Raw genomic sequence first — 14,422 nt, 5'->3', positions numbered from 1 at the left:
CAGGAAATTTCACTTTTACATCCATTTCCACTCTTTCACTTGCATGCAGGAAGGTAAGAAACGGGTTTTGTTTCCACTTTTCGGTTGATAAGCCATCCCGGCAGTGCAGCACAGTGCAGCCTTGCAGTGACTGGCTATAACCGGCTTACCAGCTGTTGCTGGCTTTTGTGCAGGCAGTTGCCTGTGGGGCGCACTCGAAACTGGGTCAAATATTTGCATTTCACGGGCAATCAAGTTCGATTTAAATCGGAATGCTTGGCTCTCGGGCTTTTACTTACTGTTTCTTTAGGGTAAGGATGTTCCACGACCAATTAGCAGCCTCTCGCACGCACTTACTCTCAATCACAATAACACTCACAGAAACACTGGAAGATATCACGTTCACACTCACTCCTGCCTCATCGACTCATAATTCTTGTCGTTGCTGTTGCGTGTCGGCGGCTAATTAGCAAGACAATTTGTTGTTATTGTCGGCTACTAGTTACTTTCGCTCTCTCAAGTTTTCACAACACCCAAATTTCGGACATTTGATACCCAGAATTCATCTTGTCCCATCGGGTCTTTCACTTTTTTTATGGCTGTTGTGGGCTCTGGCCGAAACGTTGCGACGCGTTGAACGTGGAAGACCGGCAAACGTTTAAGACCAACTGATTCGAGGTGCCAGACCGAATGTGCAGACAAGATGCGGCCAACTTTGGGTGATGTTGGGTGAGCATAAGTATACCGCATCGGTACTCACACACAGTCATGCATCGACGACAGCGAGAGAGAGTGAAAGATTTTTCCGGATGCCTAAAAGTATGCCACGTCGGCGTGTAACTCGTTTTAGTAAAAGAACTGGAGAAATGTTTGCTTCTAAAAAACCTCTAATTAAAAATTATTATATTTTATAAAACAATAAAACTGTTAATTAGCAAATTCATTCAAGTCTTCATTTTTGCACTGACCCACTTTCTTATTTAATCGAAAATTCGCATAAAAACCGAACTTTTCTCAAAAGAACTTTAGTCCATTTCTTGACACCATGAAGCTACTCTGCAGTGGTATGTAGCTCGAACACTTTTCTGTGAAACTTGTATACTTATTTACACCTTCTATAGCTAAAACTGTTGCCCTACTGCTATGGATGTCATTGATAACAAATTGCCACGCGGAACAAGAGCCTCCCCTCTCAGTACTGACAGCTAGAAATGATGATCCGAAAAATCCACTGATCGTGCTTTCGAGCCCCATAACAAAGCCAGAGATATCGGAGGAAGTTAAATACGAAACAACGGAGACAGACATAACTATCGACGCTGATGGGGAAGTTACAGTCGTTCCAGTGAAATCTGCGCAGCCAACACGAGCGCCACAGAAGAAGCCTGGGCTCAACGTTTGGGACGGACCTCAAGGATATCTGCAGGCTCAACTTTTGTCAATGCCTGAAATGTGGAACAGCTCTCCTCAATTAGCACTTGGCTCGAACGCGGCTGCAACTAAAGCCCCAATGCCACCCACTTTGCAACCGTGGTACTATCCGATGCCGATATATATCCCATATCCAATTCCATTTATGATGAACGACGCCCAAAGTTTGTACAAAGGCAACTCTGAAGACCAACTCGCATCAAAATTGAATAAGCTATTGGCTGAGAATTTGCTTAAGGATTCAGGATTGAATCTGAAAAACATCTGGAAGGACAAAAATCAGAATAAGAACCGTCCTGGAACAAACAAATGGCGAGGCAAGTGGAGAAAACCCACAACAACTACTACTACAGAAACGCCACCACCAATAATTTCCACAGAGCCCACTAAATTAACGATTTGAGCGATATAAGAATAAAAGCAGAATAACTACTATAGTTTAGTTTTAAACAAAGAAATAAAAAGTTTCAATTCAACCACAAAGAAGTTTAAACAAATTGTTCCTATTTAAATGGACGTATGTTTGTAACAAAATATGAAACATCAGTTTGTAATGTTTCGTGAGGCTGATTCGAGGCTGATGTATGATTCGAATTACACTACCATATAATACCCAATATTTGTTGCACAAGAGCAAGGTATGACCATTTCATATAGCAAATCAGTCTTTGTGATTTATTTTCTAGCTATAAAGTTATACTTTTATTTGATTGCCTGGAATATGGATTTGCAAATGTCAACTGGACATCACTCTTTAGTTTGGGACCTCAGTATAGCCCAGATTTACACATGGTTGTTTATAATTGTTGTTTCTAATTCAGAGTAAATATTGCTTTCGGTCGTTGTAACTACCTTAAAAATCTTGTTTCTTCGGGAGCACTGTGACCGGACGTTCCGATGTAGTGGTTGTAGTGTCATAGTTGTAGTGGCGGAGTTTAACTCGCCATTTTTTAGCCAATAGTTTATGGATATGGGATATATACTGGCAGTCGATAGTACCCCAGTGTTCTCATGCAGCCGTGTTTGAGCCATGTGCAAATTGATGCGAGCTGTTCAAGATGTCAGGCATTAACTAGAGTTGGGCCTGCAGATACCCGTGAGGTTCCTTCCAGACGTTGAGTCCAGGCTTCTGCTTCTAAAGCGTTCATGCTGAATGCATGGATTTCACTGTAACAACCGTAACCTCCGCTTCAGCGTTGACAGTTGAGTCTGCCTCCGTTGTTTCGTAGTTGACTGCCCCCGATGTCACTGGCTGTGCTATGGGGCTGGTAAGTACGATTGGGGTTTTTCGGATAATCACCTTTAGCTGTCAGTACTGACAAGGGAGGAGTACCCGCCTGGAGACCATTTCGTATCAATGAAATCCATATCAGGTGGCCAACAGATTCAGCTGTAGAAAGAGTAATTAAGTATGAAATTTTCGTGGAAAGTATTCGAGCTACTTACCACCACAGAGTGACTTTATGGTGACATGCAATGGACTAAAGTATATTCAACGAATTTCGGTTTAATTATTTAAAGAAATTGGGTCAAATTAAAAAGTAGGCTAGTGGCAAAAATCAATGTTTAATAATTTTGCTAATTAATGCTCGCAGAAGACTCAGCTGGAGTTTTTTGCACTGAAGTTTAAATACCTTTTCAAAGTTTTGTTTGGAGCAAACTTTTGCCAAATAACTTTGTTCTGTAAAGAGCGCTTAAGTGAGAGTATAAGAAAGTTTTTATATACAGTTTGGTAGTTGATTCTCTTTGGACTTGCTAATTGACGTTGATTTTTTTTATACAAATATTTACTTACATAATTTGACGTCACTGGGAGCAGTTGGACTATTGAACGCGATTGATAAACTCAAGAAGAATACAGAAAAAATAATATCGCTATAAATTTTGAAATACATATGTGACCAAAAAATGTTAAATGGAAAAAAATCAAAATATGAAATGTTATTTCACAAATTTAATGATTCGATTTTTTTTTTTTTTTTATAATTAGGAGTGTATTTTATTTTTTTGACTATAATGATTATTATAGCCAGAATGAACAAATAAATTTTCAGTGGCCACGCGCTTACTCAGTCCCTTATTTTTCACACAATCTTCCTGGTGCAGTGTTCGCCCTCTGGCGAGAAAAAACGGCTGATGTTTTGTGAGAATAGAAAACAAACAGACAAATTTGAATAGGTTCAACCGATTTTTATGACTTTAAAAAAAAATTTTTTTAACAGAAAATTAATTTGTCCTTTTTGCGAAAAGCAATACAAAACGTCACATAATATATATTATAAAAATTAGATAAATTATAAGCTGAAATGTATACTCACTGAGTACCGCGTAGTAAGTAATCAATATTATTTCAGTGGCGATTCAGTAGAAGATTCCAAAAGAGCCCGCTAAAAGAACTATATAACCATAACGTTAAGCATAGCACATTTAAAAAATGTTCAAGAGCCAAAAAGTACAGGGCTCAGGGAACAATGTTAAATAATCTACGAGTACTACTTTTTCCCGAAACCAATAATTTTTAAATGTATTAATATTTTGGAAACTCATCACATATATACGACAAATATAAATCTATTACTTCCTCTCTGAAATCATCGCTTATAATATGCATGATTCTTCCTGGAAGACAATGTCATCTGATATGCCCTATGGAGAGGTCTTACCATGTAAATTTCAACACTTCGTAGGCGGTTCATCGCCTATGTCATCGGTGGTAGAGATGCTGTCATCGACTCGTCATCAGATGAGTCATCGAGGACTTGTACTGCAGGGTAAGTATCCGGGACGTTTCCATGTAGGCAACACCGCTTACCCTCGGGACACTGGGCTTTCGTCTGGACAATTATCACAAAACAGCTTTTCATACATACACCCAAATCATCGCATACTGAGGAGAAATATACGTGAAATATATTTAGATAAATTTTTAGGGTTTGAGTTGTAAATTACTTGTGCGATTTTTGCGTCCAGCAGTAATAGTGATGGCCATCAGAAGAACAAAACAACTCCACAAGGGGGTCGTCATGAACATTTTGAGGCAATTAAAGAACCTTAAGTAGTATCCAGGTAAAAGAATTAGGTACAGCAAACGTCGTCACAAGTGTAACCCATTGATTTATATCGCTTATTTTTCAATGATAGATTTGCATGTATTTCCTGTCATGCTTAAATTACAATAAATAAATAAATAAATAACCTAAGAGTAGTTATACACGTAAATGCTTCGAATCTCGTCTACTGCTTTTGCATTTGACTGCCTGGCTTCATAGATCTGGCATATCCACCGTAGCCGAAACCGCTGGCAGTGCCACCACCTCCGCCGCCTCCAGCTGCAAAGTGTGGCGTGTGTCCATGGCCATCCTCGTGGGTAACCGAGTGGGAGTGGCTTGAGGTGTAAATGGGTTTGGCCACTATCTCGTATGTGGTTGACTTGCCACCGCCGGCCAAGCTTTTAAGACCCAGGACGCCGGACAGCGTCAGAGCCATGAGAGCTGCCATCAGGGCCTTGCCCGCCATAAGAGCTATCGCGCCCAAGCCCATGGCCATCAGCATGCCCTTCATCATGACACCGGCTGCCACTAGAGCTTCCAGACCGCCCTTCTTGCCAAACTTGTGCTTGCGTCCCTCCACCAGGGCCTTGTCGTCCAGCAAGCGGAAGCGAAGGAAGCGCGTCTTCAGGAGATTCTCCATTTTGGCCACTATGTATCCATTCAGACGGGTATTGGGATCACTTGGATAGCTGCGTGCCACCTCTGCAAGATTAGACAGTAGTTAGCATTCCCTTCCCCATAACGATGCGATGGAGAGAGAGCTTACCCGCCATTAGCTCGGAGGTCTTCATTTCGGTGGCACTCTCATCCTTAACCACACTAACGCCGGGCAAGACACTGAGCTCCTGCTGCTCGGCCAGCCTCTCCATGATCTTGACCAGCTCTATCTTGAGGCACATCCAGCTGAATGACGAAGCATCGCACTCATTGAGAGGCGTCTCTATTTTTTGCGGCTTCCTTAGAGGTTCTGTGGCAATAGTCGATGCTTCTGTGGCTTGGACGCTGGCCGCCTGGGCATATTTGCACATGAAGGCGAACAGGGCCAGGTAGAATAGATACTCCAGGGTTTTGATTAGCAACATACTTGGTGTGACAAACCTATTGTTGCTGTACGGGGACTTATGCTTGGGGATTGCTTTAGAGAGACTGCAACATCTAATTTTTATGGGTTCGCCTTTTATACCAAACTTCCACTTCCATTTCTATACCCATTTCCCATTTCCCTTTCACCAATGCTGTGCTCTGTGTACTCTCTGTGGCCCCTTGCCTTTTCTAATTACCCAAACGATTTGTGGTCGAAATTCTTCCCAGCGTCAGTCAGCTGCGTCCAACCGGGCAACCGGACAACCGACAACCAAGCAACTGGGGGGGCATCAGCGGCGAATGGGTGGGACTTTCGCTTTCCTCTGCGCACAGCGGCCAGTCTTGCGAGACGAACCATGCGGCTAATTCTGTCGCCAAAAAAGTTCCAACTAATGAATTCCCGGAGAGCCCTGGGAGCCGAGAAGAAAACTCGTGGACATTCGCATAATTACCAGAGGCAGATAAAGGTCGCGTGCCTCGGACTTCCATAAATTAAGTCACAGCATTTTGCCATGCCTAACTGGGACTAACTAACAATTCATTGTTAATTATTATTACATTTTCATTTCATTTCTCTTCTGGCCCTTCCCTACCCTCGTTTTGCCGCTTTCTTCGCCCATGAGGTAATATATCTTTCTTCATTGCTGCCTCTTGACTCTTTGTATTCATATTATACTTTGCTAATGATTTATTTTCTGGAGTTTATTTTGATTCTGGCCCTTTCTATAGTTTGATTCTCAATTGCAAAACATTTAATGCGGTTTTCATAAAACAAATTATATTTTATGGAATATGCTGGGTATAGTAAATTTAAATTGAATAAATATTAAATAATTGTCGCAGTCACAGAAATTTCAAATCGATGATGGTGGTTGGGTCGTCGATGAAGTGGTAGTAGTGGTAGTAGTGGTCGTTGTGGTCTTCTTGTTCTTTAGTCTTTGGCCGAATTTCTGGAAAAATCCACCGTTTCCATCTGGAGGAAAGCGCAGTTGCCCAGCAGCATCCAAGGGGCCATCCACAAGTTCTGCACCCTCAGCCAGCTTCTCGGTCGTTTGAATCGAAGGGGCAGACACGTTAGTGGCCGCAGTCGAGGACTGCTCCTCGGTGACAGGCAGTGTCGAGGCAAGAGACACCAGCAAGCCGACGATGAGGGCAGTTTTAATCAGGCACCCGCCTGCTAAGTTCTTGCTTATACCGTTCATCTCAATGCTGATCAAATGGAACTGATAAACAATAGTCTATTTGTTTCAGTTTTATAGAGGAACAGTAAGTGGGACATTTGCCCGTAATCAATTAGGAAGAATACGCAAAGAAAGCCAGTGGAGTGGGCCTAGAGACCATGTTAATTAAATTTGCTAATAAATTAATGAAACACAAATGCTGGCACTATTTTTGCATGATAAAGAAAGCATTGGCCACTGGGGAATATCCCATATGAGCCCATACATTCACACTTATGTTTAGATATTTAACATATATCAATAGATGGGCTTTAAGAGTGAAAAGCATACGCATTGCATACTCTTTCAATTCCTTAAACACACATACATATGTATGTGCATATTCGATTGGATGATTACGAACATATTTCTTTGATTGCTTCGCCAAGCTATATCCAGGGATAGAAACTGCGGGTGAACCAGAAAACAAACCAATCCAACATTCAGCCATTAATCTTCACCTATGATGAATACTTTGGACTATTTCTGTTGTTTGCTCGATTTTTGTTGTGTCCAAAAAAAGGTCGGAAAATATTTTTGCAATATATCACGGCAGGATGCCTTCAAATCTGGGTTACATCTCTTTGAAGTTATTTATGGGCGTAGGTTTTCTCTGATGTATGTATTTGGGCTGTAGAAAAAGTTCTTTACGCAAAAAGGTTGGAAATATTTGTGATTTTTGAATTTGATGAATCATTTTTATTCAATTGCTTTTGCTTTAAGTTATCGAAATAAATACTTAGTAAGTAAGTAAGCTCTTTAGCAGGCATAATCTTCGTTTTGTTCGATTGGACCTGAGTAACATTTACATCCGCCAAGAGTTATGGGTTCTGGGTTGTGGAAGGAAATGTGCAATAAATATGGCGCAAATATGATCGACTGTTTGATTACATATATCCTTAAGCATTGTCCTGAGCTAGCCATGTCGTGGGCATCCGATTGGATCCTTTCTAAGTTTCTCTTTTTTTTGTGCTTTTCTTGTTGGTTTTTTGGTATGTCGCAGCTAACTAACTAAATGTAACTACTCGTAAATACATAATTATTGACTACAACGAATTAAGCCATTCTTCAGGGGTAAAGTCTCATGTAGGAAGGGGATTGAAGGGGTGGAAAGGAAAAGGCGAGGGAGAGCAAACAGCGAGGGTAAGATGCAGTGATGAGGGTTGGGATATAGACTAGTATAGAGGGGGATGGATTGGATGGATTTGTGGCGGTATGGCAGAGCTTAGAAGGGCTGGGCCAGGCCGTAGTGGTTGTAGGCCAAATCGGCGCCGGCGGCTTGTCCATTGCGGCTCCAGTCGGAGTGCACAATATCGGCGTTCAGGGGGCTGCCAGTGATGTAGGCAGTGGTGATATGTTCCTTCTTCTTGGCCAGCAGATCCTTGAAGAAGGTGGCACCTGCAAGTCAAGGAAATCGTAAGCTGGGCCTCTTTTTGTTTGCTTTCAGCTAGCGACACTTACCAGCCAGAATGAGGGCCAGGAAGGAGATGGCCAGGGCTTTCAGCGAGATGAACTTAATGATCGTGAACATGACCTTGACGACCACAGCCTTCTTCAGTTTCAAAGCCAACAGCAGAGGCAGCAGCATCTTCTTCATGCGCTTGCTGCGGGATTCTATTGCGGAGAAAGCAGAGAGAAAGCGGAGACATTGAGTGAAGGCCACCCAAAAGTATGCCATCCGTGGCAGTTCGAAGAAAGCTTTCACTTCCACTTAGGCGAAGACAGAAAAGTATGCAACGCTTTTCTGCTGCATTTGGCTATATGTTCCCACAGTACAACACGTTGTATGCGCAATATTTCGTGGAGTGAAGGCACTTTGCTTTTTGATCACTCACCATCCATGGCACGTCCGGCGTATTCGTTCTCGGTATTCTCCTCCTGCTCATCGCCGGAGAAGGACAGATTGAGCTCATGTGTTTCTAGATAGCGTTCGGCGCGGTCCTCGAACGACTCGACGCCCTTGTTGGCACCAAAGCTGCGTCCCGTCTCAGACCGATCGATGCGCAGGCCACCGAACAGTGACACCGACTCCTCGTTATCCAATCGATTGAGCATGTTCACTAAATCCTTTTCACTGCCGTCCTGCGATGGCAGTGCCAAAGCGCCGCACACAAAGCTGGCCACCAGCACAACACAAACGAATTTCGCGCACATATTGCTTAGCACTTTGGTTTTGGTTTTGGACAAAAGTCGATATTGATATTTATATTGATAATCCTTCGATTGGATTCCACACTGGTCGGCGCACTGATGGCTGGGCTGGGGCTGTTGGCTTTGCGAATGGAAATTGCTTTGTGATTAATTGTATGCAATGCCCCCGCGTTTTATACCTTTTCGAATCGTATGCGTGCCCGCCGGCTCCGAACTGAGTCGATTGACCAATTTTGTGTGGCTAGAAATCGCGCAGTGTCCAAAATAAAAACGCACCGCACTGCAATAACAGTCCCCATACCAAAAAGCCATGCCATCCCCGGCACAATTTATGCAAAGCGTATGCGTATGCTGCCTGCCAACAATTTCTTGACCATATTTCCACCACGCACGTCGTCAACGAAAGGGAAGTGACCTGCCGGGCTGGGCCGGGCGTCTGCCACTGCCGTGGCTGGATATGATTTTTGTACATATATTTTATATAAGCAAATGGCCCAATTTCTGCCTTCCACCGTTAGCTGATTGTAATTGGCATGCAGCACTGCAGCACACGGGAACGTGACTTAGGCGGCTCTTGGAGGAGATTGACTGTGTGCCAGATTCTTGGGCGCTGCCTTCTGCTTGGGCTTCTTCCCACACTGACTCCTTCTCGCTCGCCATCGCTCATTAGGCGTGCCATTGAATTCCATTAAAGCGATTATTAGTGGCCTGCCCCGATCCGCCCCTTATTTGGTATGCCTCAGTCGTGGTGACTTAATGCCCGCTTTGGCCCAGTTAGTTGCTCTGGCCAGCGTACGCTTTCAACGCTTTCGATTTCATTCTCTTTTTGTCAAGTGTCGTTCGGTGGCTTGCTGGTTCGCTGGCGCTCGTTTTCTATTTCAATTGCTTCTAAATCTATTTCCAAAAGAAAGCTGAATTGTAGCGCATACCCGCATATATCTTTTCAATCGCAAAAGTGACACTTTTATGAGCATAAGTAGAAAGTTTCTTCTGGCTGCAACTTGTGTGGCAGACAATTAACATGCCACATCAGTATTAGAAACTCCAATTATGAGAAGGGCACACATACCACTTGGCTTGCCAAAACTTTATCCAAAGATTATCAATTCTTTTTGCACAGACTTTTACACATAATTTTGCACAGCCTTTTGCACAGCCTTTTGCTCGACTGCCACTCGTTTGAGGGACAGGCAGCAGCAGAACCTGCCACAAGTTTTAATTACCACAAGAAACTTTTTGCCTTGCCGCACTCTTAGGTCAAGCCCGTTCGCTCAGAGTTCCAAATATTTGTCGCCCAACCAGTCTTGCTTGACTCTGTCAGCATTTGAATTAAGCTGCCCCATGGGAAAGTCTTTTACCAACAGGTAAACATTTTGTCCAACCACGCCCTCCCCGGCATCAATTATACAAACGCCAAGAGGCACGTGCAGGGATTTTGATGTGGAATATGGTTGGGCAGACGCTCGTGACTCGAGAGGGGGTTGGGGAAATACTTTTAGTTTTATTCAAACATTCATAATGACTATTTTCTTGCTGTGAAAAGCGTTCGGCTGTCTCTTGTACAATAAGTTAGCTAATTACTCTTCGAATAAATTACTACATGCTAAGGGGTTTCAAAACAAAGGCACATTAGTGGCACCAACGGCATCCACGGCTACTCTCCTGACTCCTGACTGCTTACTGCTGCTGCTGTCCGGCGTAGGCCAACTCCTGGGCATCGACCTGCTCCTCGTTGATGCTGCGTGCATAGGGATAGGACGAAGAGGCACCCGAGCTCCAGCCAGCACTGGCAGGGGCAGACCAGGCGTTCGAGCTGTAACCGCCGCCGATGGCGTTACCGCCGAACTTGTTACCAAATCCGCCCAGAAGACGGGAGCCGCCAACCAGGATGGCCAAGAAGAAGGCAAGCTTGGCCACAATCACGGCCTTGAAGGTTAGCAGAGCGAGGAATCCGAGGACCAAAGGAACGACGGCGAACAGTTTGGCGCCAATAGCCAGGGCAATGGGTCCAATCATCTTCTTGATCTTGCCACGACCTGAGTAGCACAAAAATATCCGAATTTTAGAACCAAATTAAAATGGTTCGACGGAACTGCTGAGCTCACCTTCATCCAGAGCGCGAGCCACCTGCTGGGTAGTCTCCGAGGGCAGCTTGAACTCCAAGTTGTGGGTGGTCAAGAAGTCGGTCATGCTGGAAATGGCTAGATCGACCAAGCGTCCATTGCGATCCTCGGCGTTCTGGGGCAGCTCCGCATAGATATCCTGTTCGCTGAGGGACTTGCCATTGCGCTGTACGGGACTGGCAGGATCTCTGCAACGAATGAGAAATGGGTCACATTAAAAACGGTGTCAAATCCACATCACTTTCGGTTTTTTTATTTCGATTTCAATTTCAGTTTGAACACTGTCACAGACACACAACACACACCTCTGGAAGGTGACACCGCTGGCAAGCTCAATGTTGTTGCTCCTGGCGGCACGGTTCAGGGCAGTGATGCCCTTGACAGCCAGACAGGTGGCCATGTCATCGCTCTCCAAACAGGCACCCAGATAGCGGGCGGCCCTGCTGAGCGTGTTATCACTTTCGATTCTGTTGTCTTGGACACTGGGAGCGGCCCAGGAACAGCTGGCGGCCGCCAAGAGGGTAACACAAGCGATGGCAAACACTTTCATTTTCGTTTCGTTTTAGATTCAAGTCGGATCGCGACACGGTTTAATCCTTGCTGGAGCTGGCGCTGATGCTGTCTGCTGCTGAGCTCGAGAGCGTTGAGATGAGTTTGATGTATGCGTCTCGAGACGTCTAGCCTTTTATATTGGGCGGCGTTTGTTGCGCTGTCGAAGCCGCCGCCGCCGCCGACGTCGCAGTCGGTCCGACATTACAAAACAATTTCAAAGTAAATTAAATAAAACCAGCCGAGACGCAGCCGCCGACTGCGGAAGCAACCAAAAAAAAGACGCGAAAAATATGCCGGCTCTCCCGAGTTGTAGTCGGAGTCAGCGTCAGAGCCGTAGAGGCAACATACACACATGTACATAAATCTAGAAAATAAAGTCAACTTGTTTGTTAACTGAAATGTTCATTTTGGTTGCTTTTTGGGCAGCCCTGCTGCTGCTGCCTTTTTTTCGGGAGCGCCGTCTTCATCCGTCAACGTCTACGTCGTCGTCGCAGTCAGCGCCACTGGAGAGAAATTTGTACTTGGACTTGGCCATTGGATCAGGCGGGGCGCCTTGACTGTGTTGTGGGGTAAACATTCGACATCATTGGCTGGTGGCTTGGTCTTGGGCCTGGGCCTGGGCCTGGGACTGGGATATGGTCTGGAGGCATTCGATATGCACACGCCCTCAATGAGGCTGTTTACCCGCAGTTTACCCAGCCCGGCTGCGTTTGCGCTCAGCTTTCATTCGACTCTCGCAATATCCAAAGTCACATATTTGCTAATTTATTTACGCTTCTTAACCGAACGATCCGGTTGCCGTATATTTCACGCTGTCCACTTATGAGCGCAAAAATGTGTCCGTGTGTGTGTGTGTCTCCTTTCTTTGCAGCATAAATGGGTCATTTGTGTTAGCCCATTCTGTTGTTGTTGCAGGGAATGGTAAATGGTATGGTGAAATAGTGTTTAGCACTTCGATGATTGAAGTGGACTGTGTATCCATGTCTATGTGGTAATAATTGAAAGTTAAGTGGCAATGGGAAAAATACGAGCTAATCATAAGTGATAAAATAATAGAGGTAAAATAGGCATTTTGTTATCCAAAAGCAAGGATGAATGTTAAATATTAGGTGGGAAAATAGGTAAAACGATCTAATGGTACAAATAATTAGCAATAAAAAAATATTTAAATGTTTTTGTTGGATAAAAGGAAGTTTTAGTGGAAAATTGAAGTCGATATGAATTATAGAACTCTAGGGGAATAAAACATAATAGAGCTTTTTGATAGAATGGGCGAAATAGGTAAAGACGAGTTAAGTAAAGGTAAAGGCAATTAAAAGCAAGTTAAAGGCATACAAAGTTTAATAATGAAATATGGATAAAATATAAAACTTGAAATTAATTACTTAAAAATAATTGTAGTCTTTTGAAATTTTTGTTGATTTTTTTTTTAATACAAAATATTTAAACTATTGTATTTTATATTGTTATTCTATTTATTTATTTATACGTACATATATATTAAAATTGTATTATTCATAAATAAATTGATTAAATTTGATAAAAAAAAAATGTTTTTGACTGGAATAATAATAATTATGATGATGTTTTGGGAAATGATAAATACAATGCGATGGTTTTAGGAATTTACCAGTAAGTCAAGTCTTATTATAACTAATATTTAACACTCAAAATAAAAATAAAAAATTGTTAAGGTATTGTAGAGTGTACGTTCATTCGGAATATTTCCCTTAAGCCCCACTCTTATTCTCATCGTCATCTCATTCTCTCTCACTCTGTCAGATACATCTGTTTTTATGTGTCTATCAGTCTGAACACTGAAGTTTATGATTCATCAGTCATTCATTCGCTTGAAGATTTTCCCAGTCACGTTCTGCTATCACGGCCCACATTCTCCACTGCATTGCCAGTTTATGCTTCTATCCAAGTTTCTCTGTGAGGAATTGCATCGTAAAATGACAGGTTTCGTACAAAGATCTCTATAAAATCGAAGCAGCTTCAATTTTTGGCAGCAACAAAATTTGTATTTTTATTGTTCCAGCAGCTTATTAAAGGCAACCCATTCAAAGAGCAGCAAAGTAACAGCAGAGAAAAATATGTAGCCGATCCGCTGCCTCACTCACTTTCATTTATATTACAACGAAATGCGACACTAAATGTTGCCCCCAATGTTGCTGTTGTTATTGCTGTTGTTGCCGGGCGGCAGGCCTGTTGCGGCCACGGCCGCGGGCGTCGGCTTGTCACACGCTGCGTATGAGTGACGCGCCTTTATTTTCGGTTATTGTTTTAGCCCCGCTCCGGCAAGAGAAAAAGAAAGTGTGCTAGGAAGTATGCCGCCTTATCGAGCGTTTTGTGCAGTGATTCACTTGCTGCGACAATTTGCATATCTCAGCGCTGCAAGAGCCCAAGCACTAACCGGAGATCCATTCATGCCATCATTGATGATGATGATGATGCCCGCATGACATTGGCTTGCCTCACGCACGCACGGTCAGGTATGCGGCGATCCAGTTTCGCACTACTCATTCATTGACGCAGCCAGAGCACCGCTGGGGTTCGCGGTTCGCAGTTCGCGTCATCGTTTTTGAGTGAAAGTTATGTAATTCCCATTCAGTTTTGCAATCTGTAGTGCGCTGCCCCGCTAAACCGGATTGCCGGGACCTCCATGCTCCGAGGCCTTATCGATCGTCAGGTTTTACGACTATTACCCACCCAACTGTCAAATCAAACAAAGTTTCTAAATGCCAATCATAAACAATTTCTCTTTTCTACCGAAAAGCTCTGGCTTGGTTTCTGCTTTTCTGCTTTTCTGCTTTTTTGCTTTTGAGAACTG

General features: G+C 43.5%; 4 protein-coding genes across 4 annotated transcripts; 1 reads left to right on the top strand and 3 right to left on the bottom strand.

Moving 5' to 3' along the window:
* Nucleotides 1–1,024: 1,024 nt before the first annotated feature.
* On the top strand, nt 1,025–1,813 carry LOC113564942. The gene is made up of 2 exons (XM_026984518.1): nt 1,025–1,043; nt 1,101–1,813. The coding sequence occupies exons 1-2, from the start codon at nt 1,025–1,027 to the stop codon at nt 1,811–1,813; spliced, it is 732 nt and encodes a 243-aa protein (XP_026840319.1).
* Nucleotides 1,814–4,644: 2,831 nt separating this feature from the next.
* On the bottom strand, nt 4,645–5,584 carry LOC6587659. Its single transcript, XM_002013272.2, has 2 exons — nt 5,227–5,584; nt 4,645–5,162 (listed from the first exon to the last, which is right to left on the bottom strand). The coding sequence occupies exons 1-2, from the start codon at nt 5,540–5,542 to the stop codon at nt 4,645–4,647; spliced, it is 834 nt and encodes a 277-aa protein (XP_002013308.1). The 5' UTR covers nt 5,543–5,584.
* Nucleotides 5,585–7,988: 2,404 nt separating this feature from the next.
* Nucleotides 7,989–8,926, bottom strand: LOC6587707. Its single transcript, XM_002013270.2, has 3 exons — nt 8,599–8,926; nt 8,225–8,377; nt 7,989–8,161 (listed from the first exon to the last, which is right to left on the bottom strand). Exons 1-3 carry the CDS (start codon nt 8,915–8,917, stop codon nt 7,989–7,991), a joined length of 645 nt encoding a protein of 214 aa, XP_002013306.1. The 5' UTR covers nt 8,918–8,926.
* Nucleotides 8,927–10,544: 1,618 nt separating this feature from the next.
* On the bottom strand, nt 10,545–11,587 carry LOC6587764. Its single transcript, XM_002013269.2, has 3 exons — nt 11,343–11,587; nt 11,020–11,225; nt 10,545–10,950 (listed from the first exon to the last, which is right to left on the bottom strand). Exons 1-3 carry the CDS (start codon nt 11,585–11,587, stop codon nt 10,592–10,594), a joined length of 810 nt encoding a protein of 269 aa, XP_002013305.1. The 3' UTR covers nt 10,545–10,591.
* Between the last annotated feature and the right edge of the window lie 2,835 nt (nt 11,588–14,422).

This window comes from Drosophila persimilis, unplaced genomic scaffold (genome assembly GCF_003286085.1).
Source record: "Drosophila persimilis strain 14011-0111.01,24,50 unplaced genomic scaffold, DperRS2 tig00000000-arrow-pilon, whole genome shotgun sequence".
NCBI lineage: Eukaryota > Metazoa > Arthropoda > Insecta > Diptera > Drosophilidae > Drosophila > Drosophila persimilis.
Note: the sequence above shows the minus strand (reverse complement) of the source record. Positions and strands in the feature narration are given on the sequence as shown.

Excerpts from the sequence above, each read along its gene's own strand:
- LOC6587659 (XM_002013272.2), bottom strand. The coding sequence starts at position 5,542 with ATGTTGCTAATCAAAACCCTGGAGTATCTATTCTACCTGGCCCTGTTC. Across the intron at positions 5,163-5,226 it reads GACCTCCGAGCTAATGGCGG|AGGTGGCACGCAGCTATCCA; the intron begins GTAAGCTCTCTC and ends CTAATCTTGCAG.
- LOC6587707 (XM_002013270.2), bottom strand. The coding sequence starts at position 8,917 with ATGTGCGCGAAATTCGTTTGTGTTGTGCTGGTGGCCAGCTTTGTGTGC. Across the intron at positions 8,378-8,598 it reads CGCCGGACGTGCCATGGATG|AATCCCGCAGCAAGCGCATG; the intron begins GTGAGTGATCAA and ends TCTCCGCAATAG. Across the intron at positions 8,162-8,224 it reads CCTGGCCCTCATTCTGGCTG|GTGCCACCTTCTTCAAGGAT; the intron begins GTAAGTGTCGCT and ends CTTGACTTGCAG.
- LOC6587764 (XM_002013269.2), bottom strand. The coding sequence starts at position 11,587 with ATGAAAGTGTTTGCCATCGCTTGTGTTACCCTCTTGGCGGCCGCCAGC. Across the intron at positions 11,226-11,342 it reads AGCGGTGTCACCTTCCAGAG|AGATCCTGCCAGTCCCGTAC; the intron begins GTGTGTGTTGTG and ends CATTCGTTGCAG. Across the intron at positions 10,951-11,019 it reads GGCTCGCGCTCTGGATGAAG|GTCGTGGCAAGATCAAGAAG; the intron begins GTGAGCTCAGCA and ends TGTGCTACTCAG.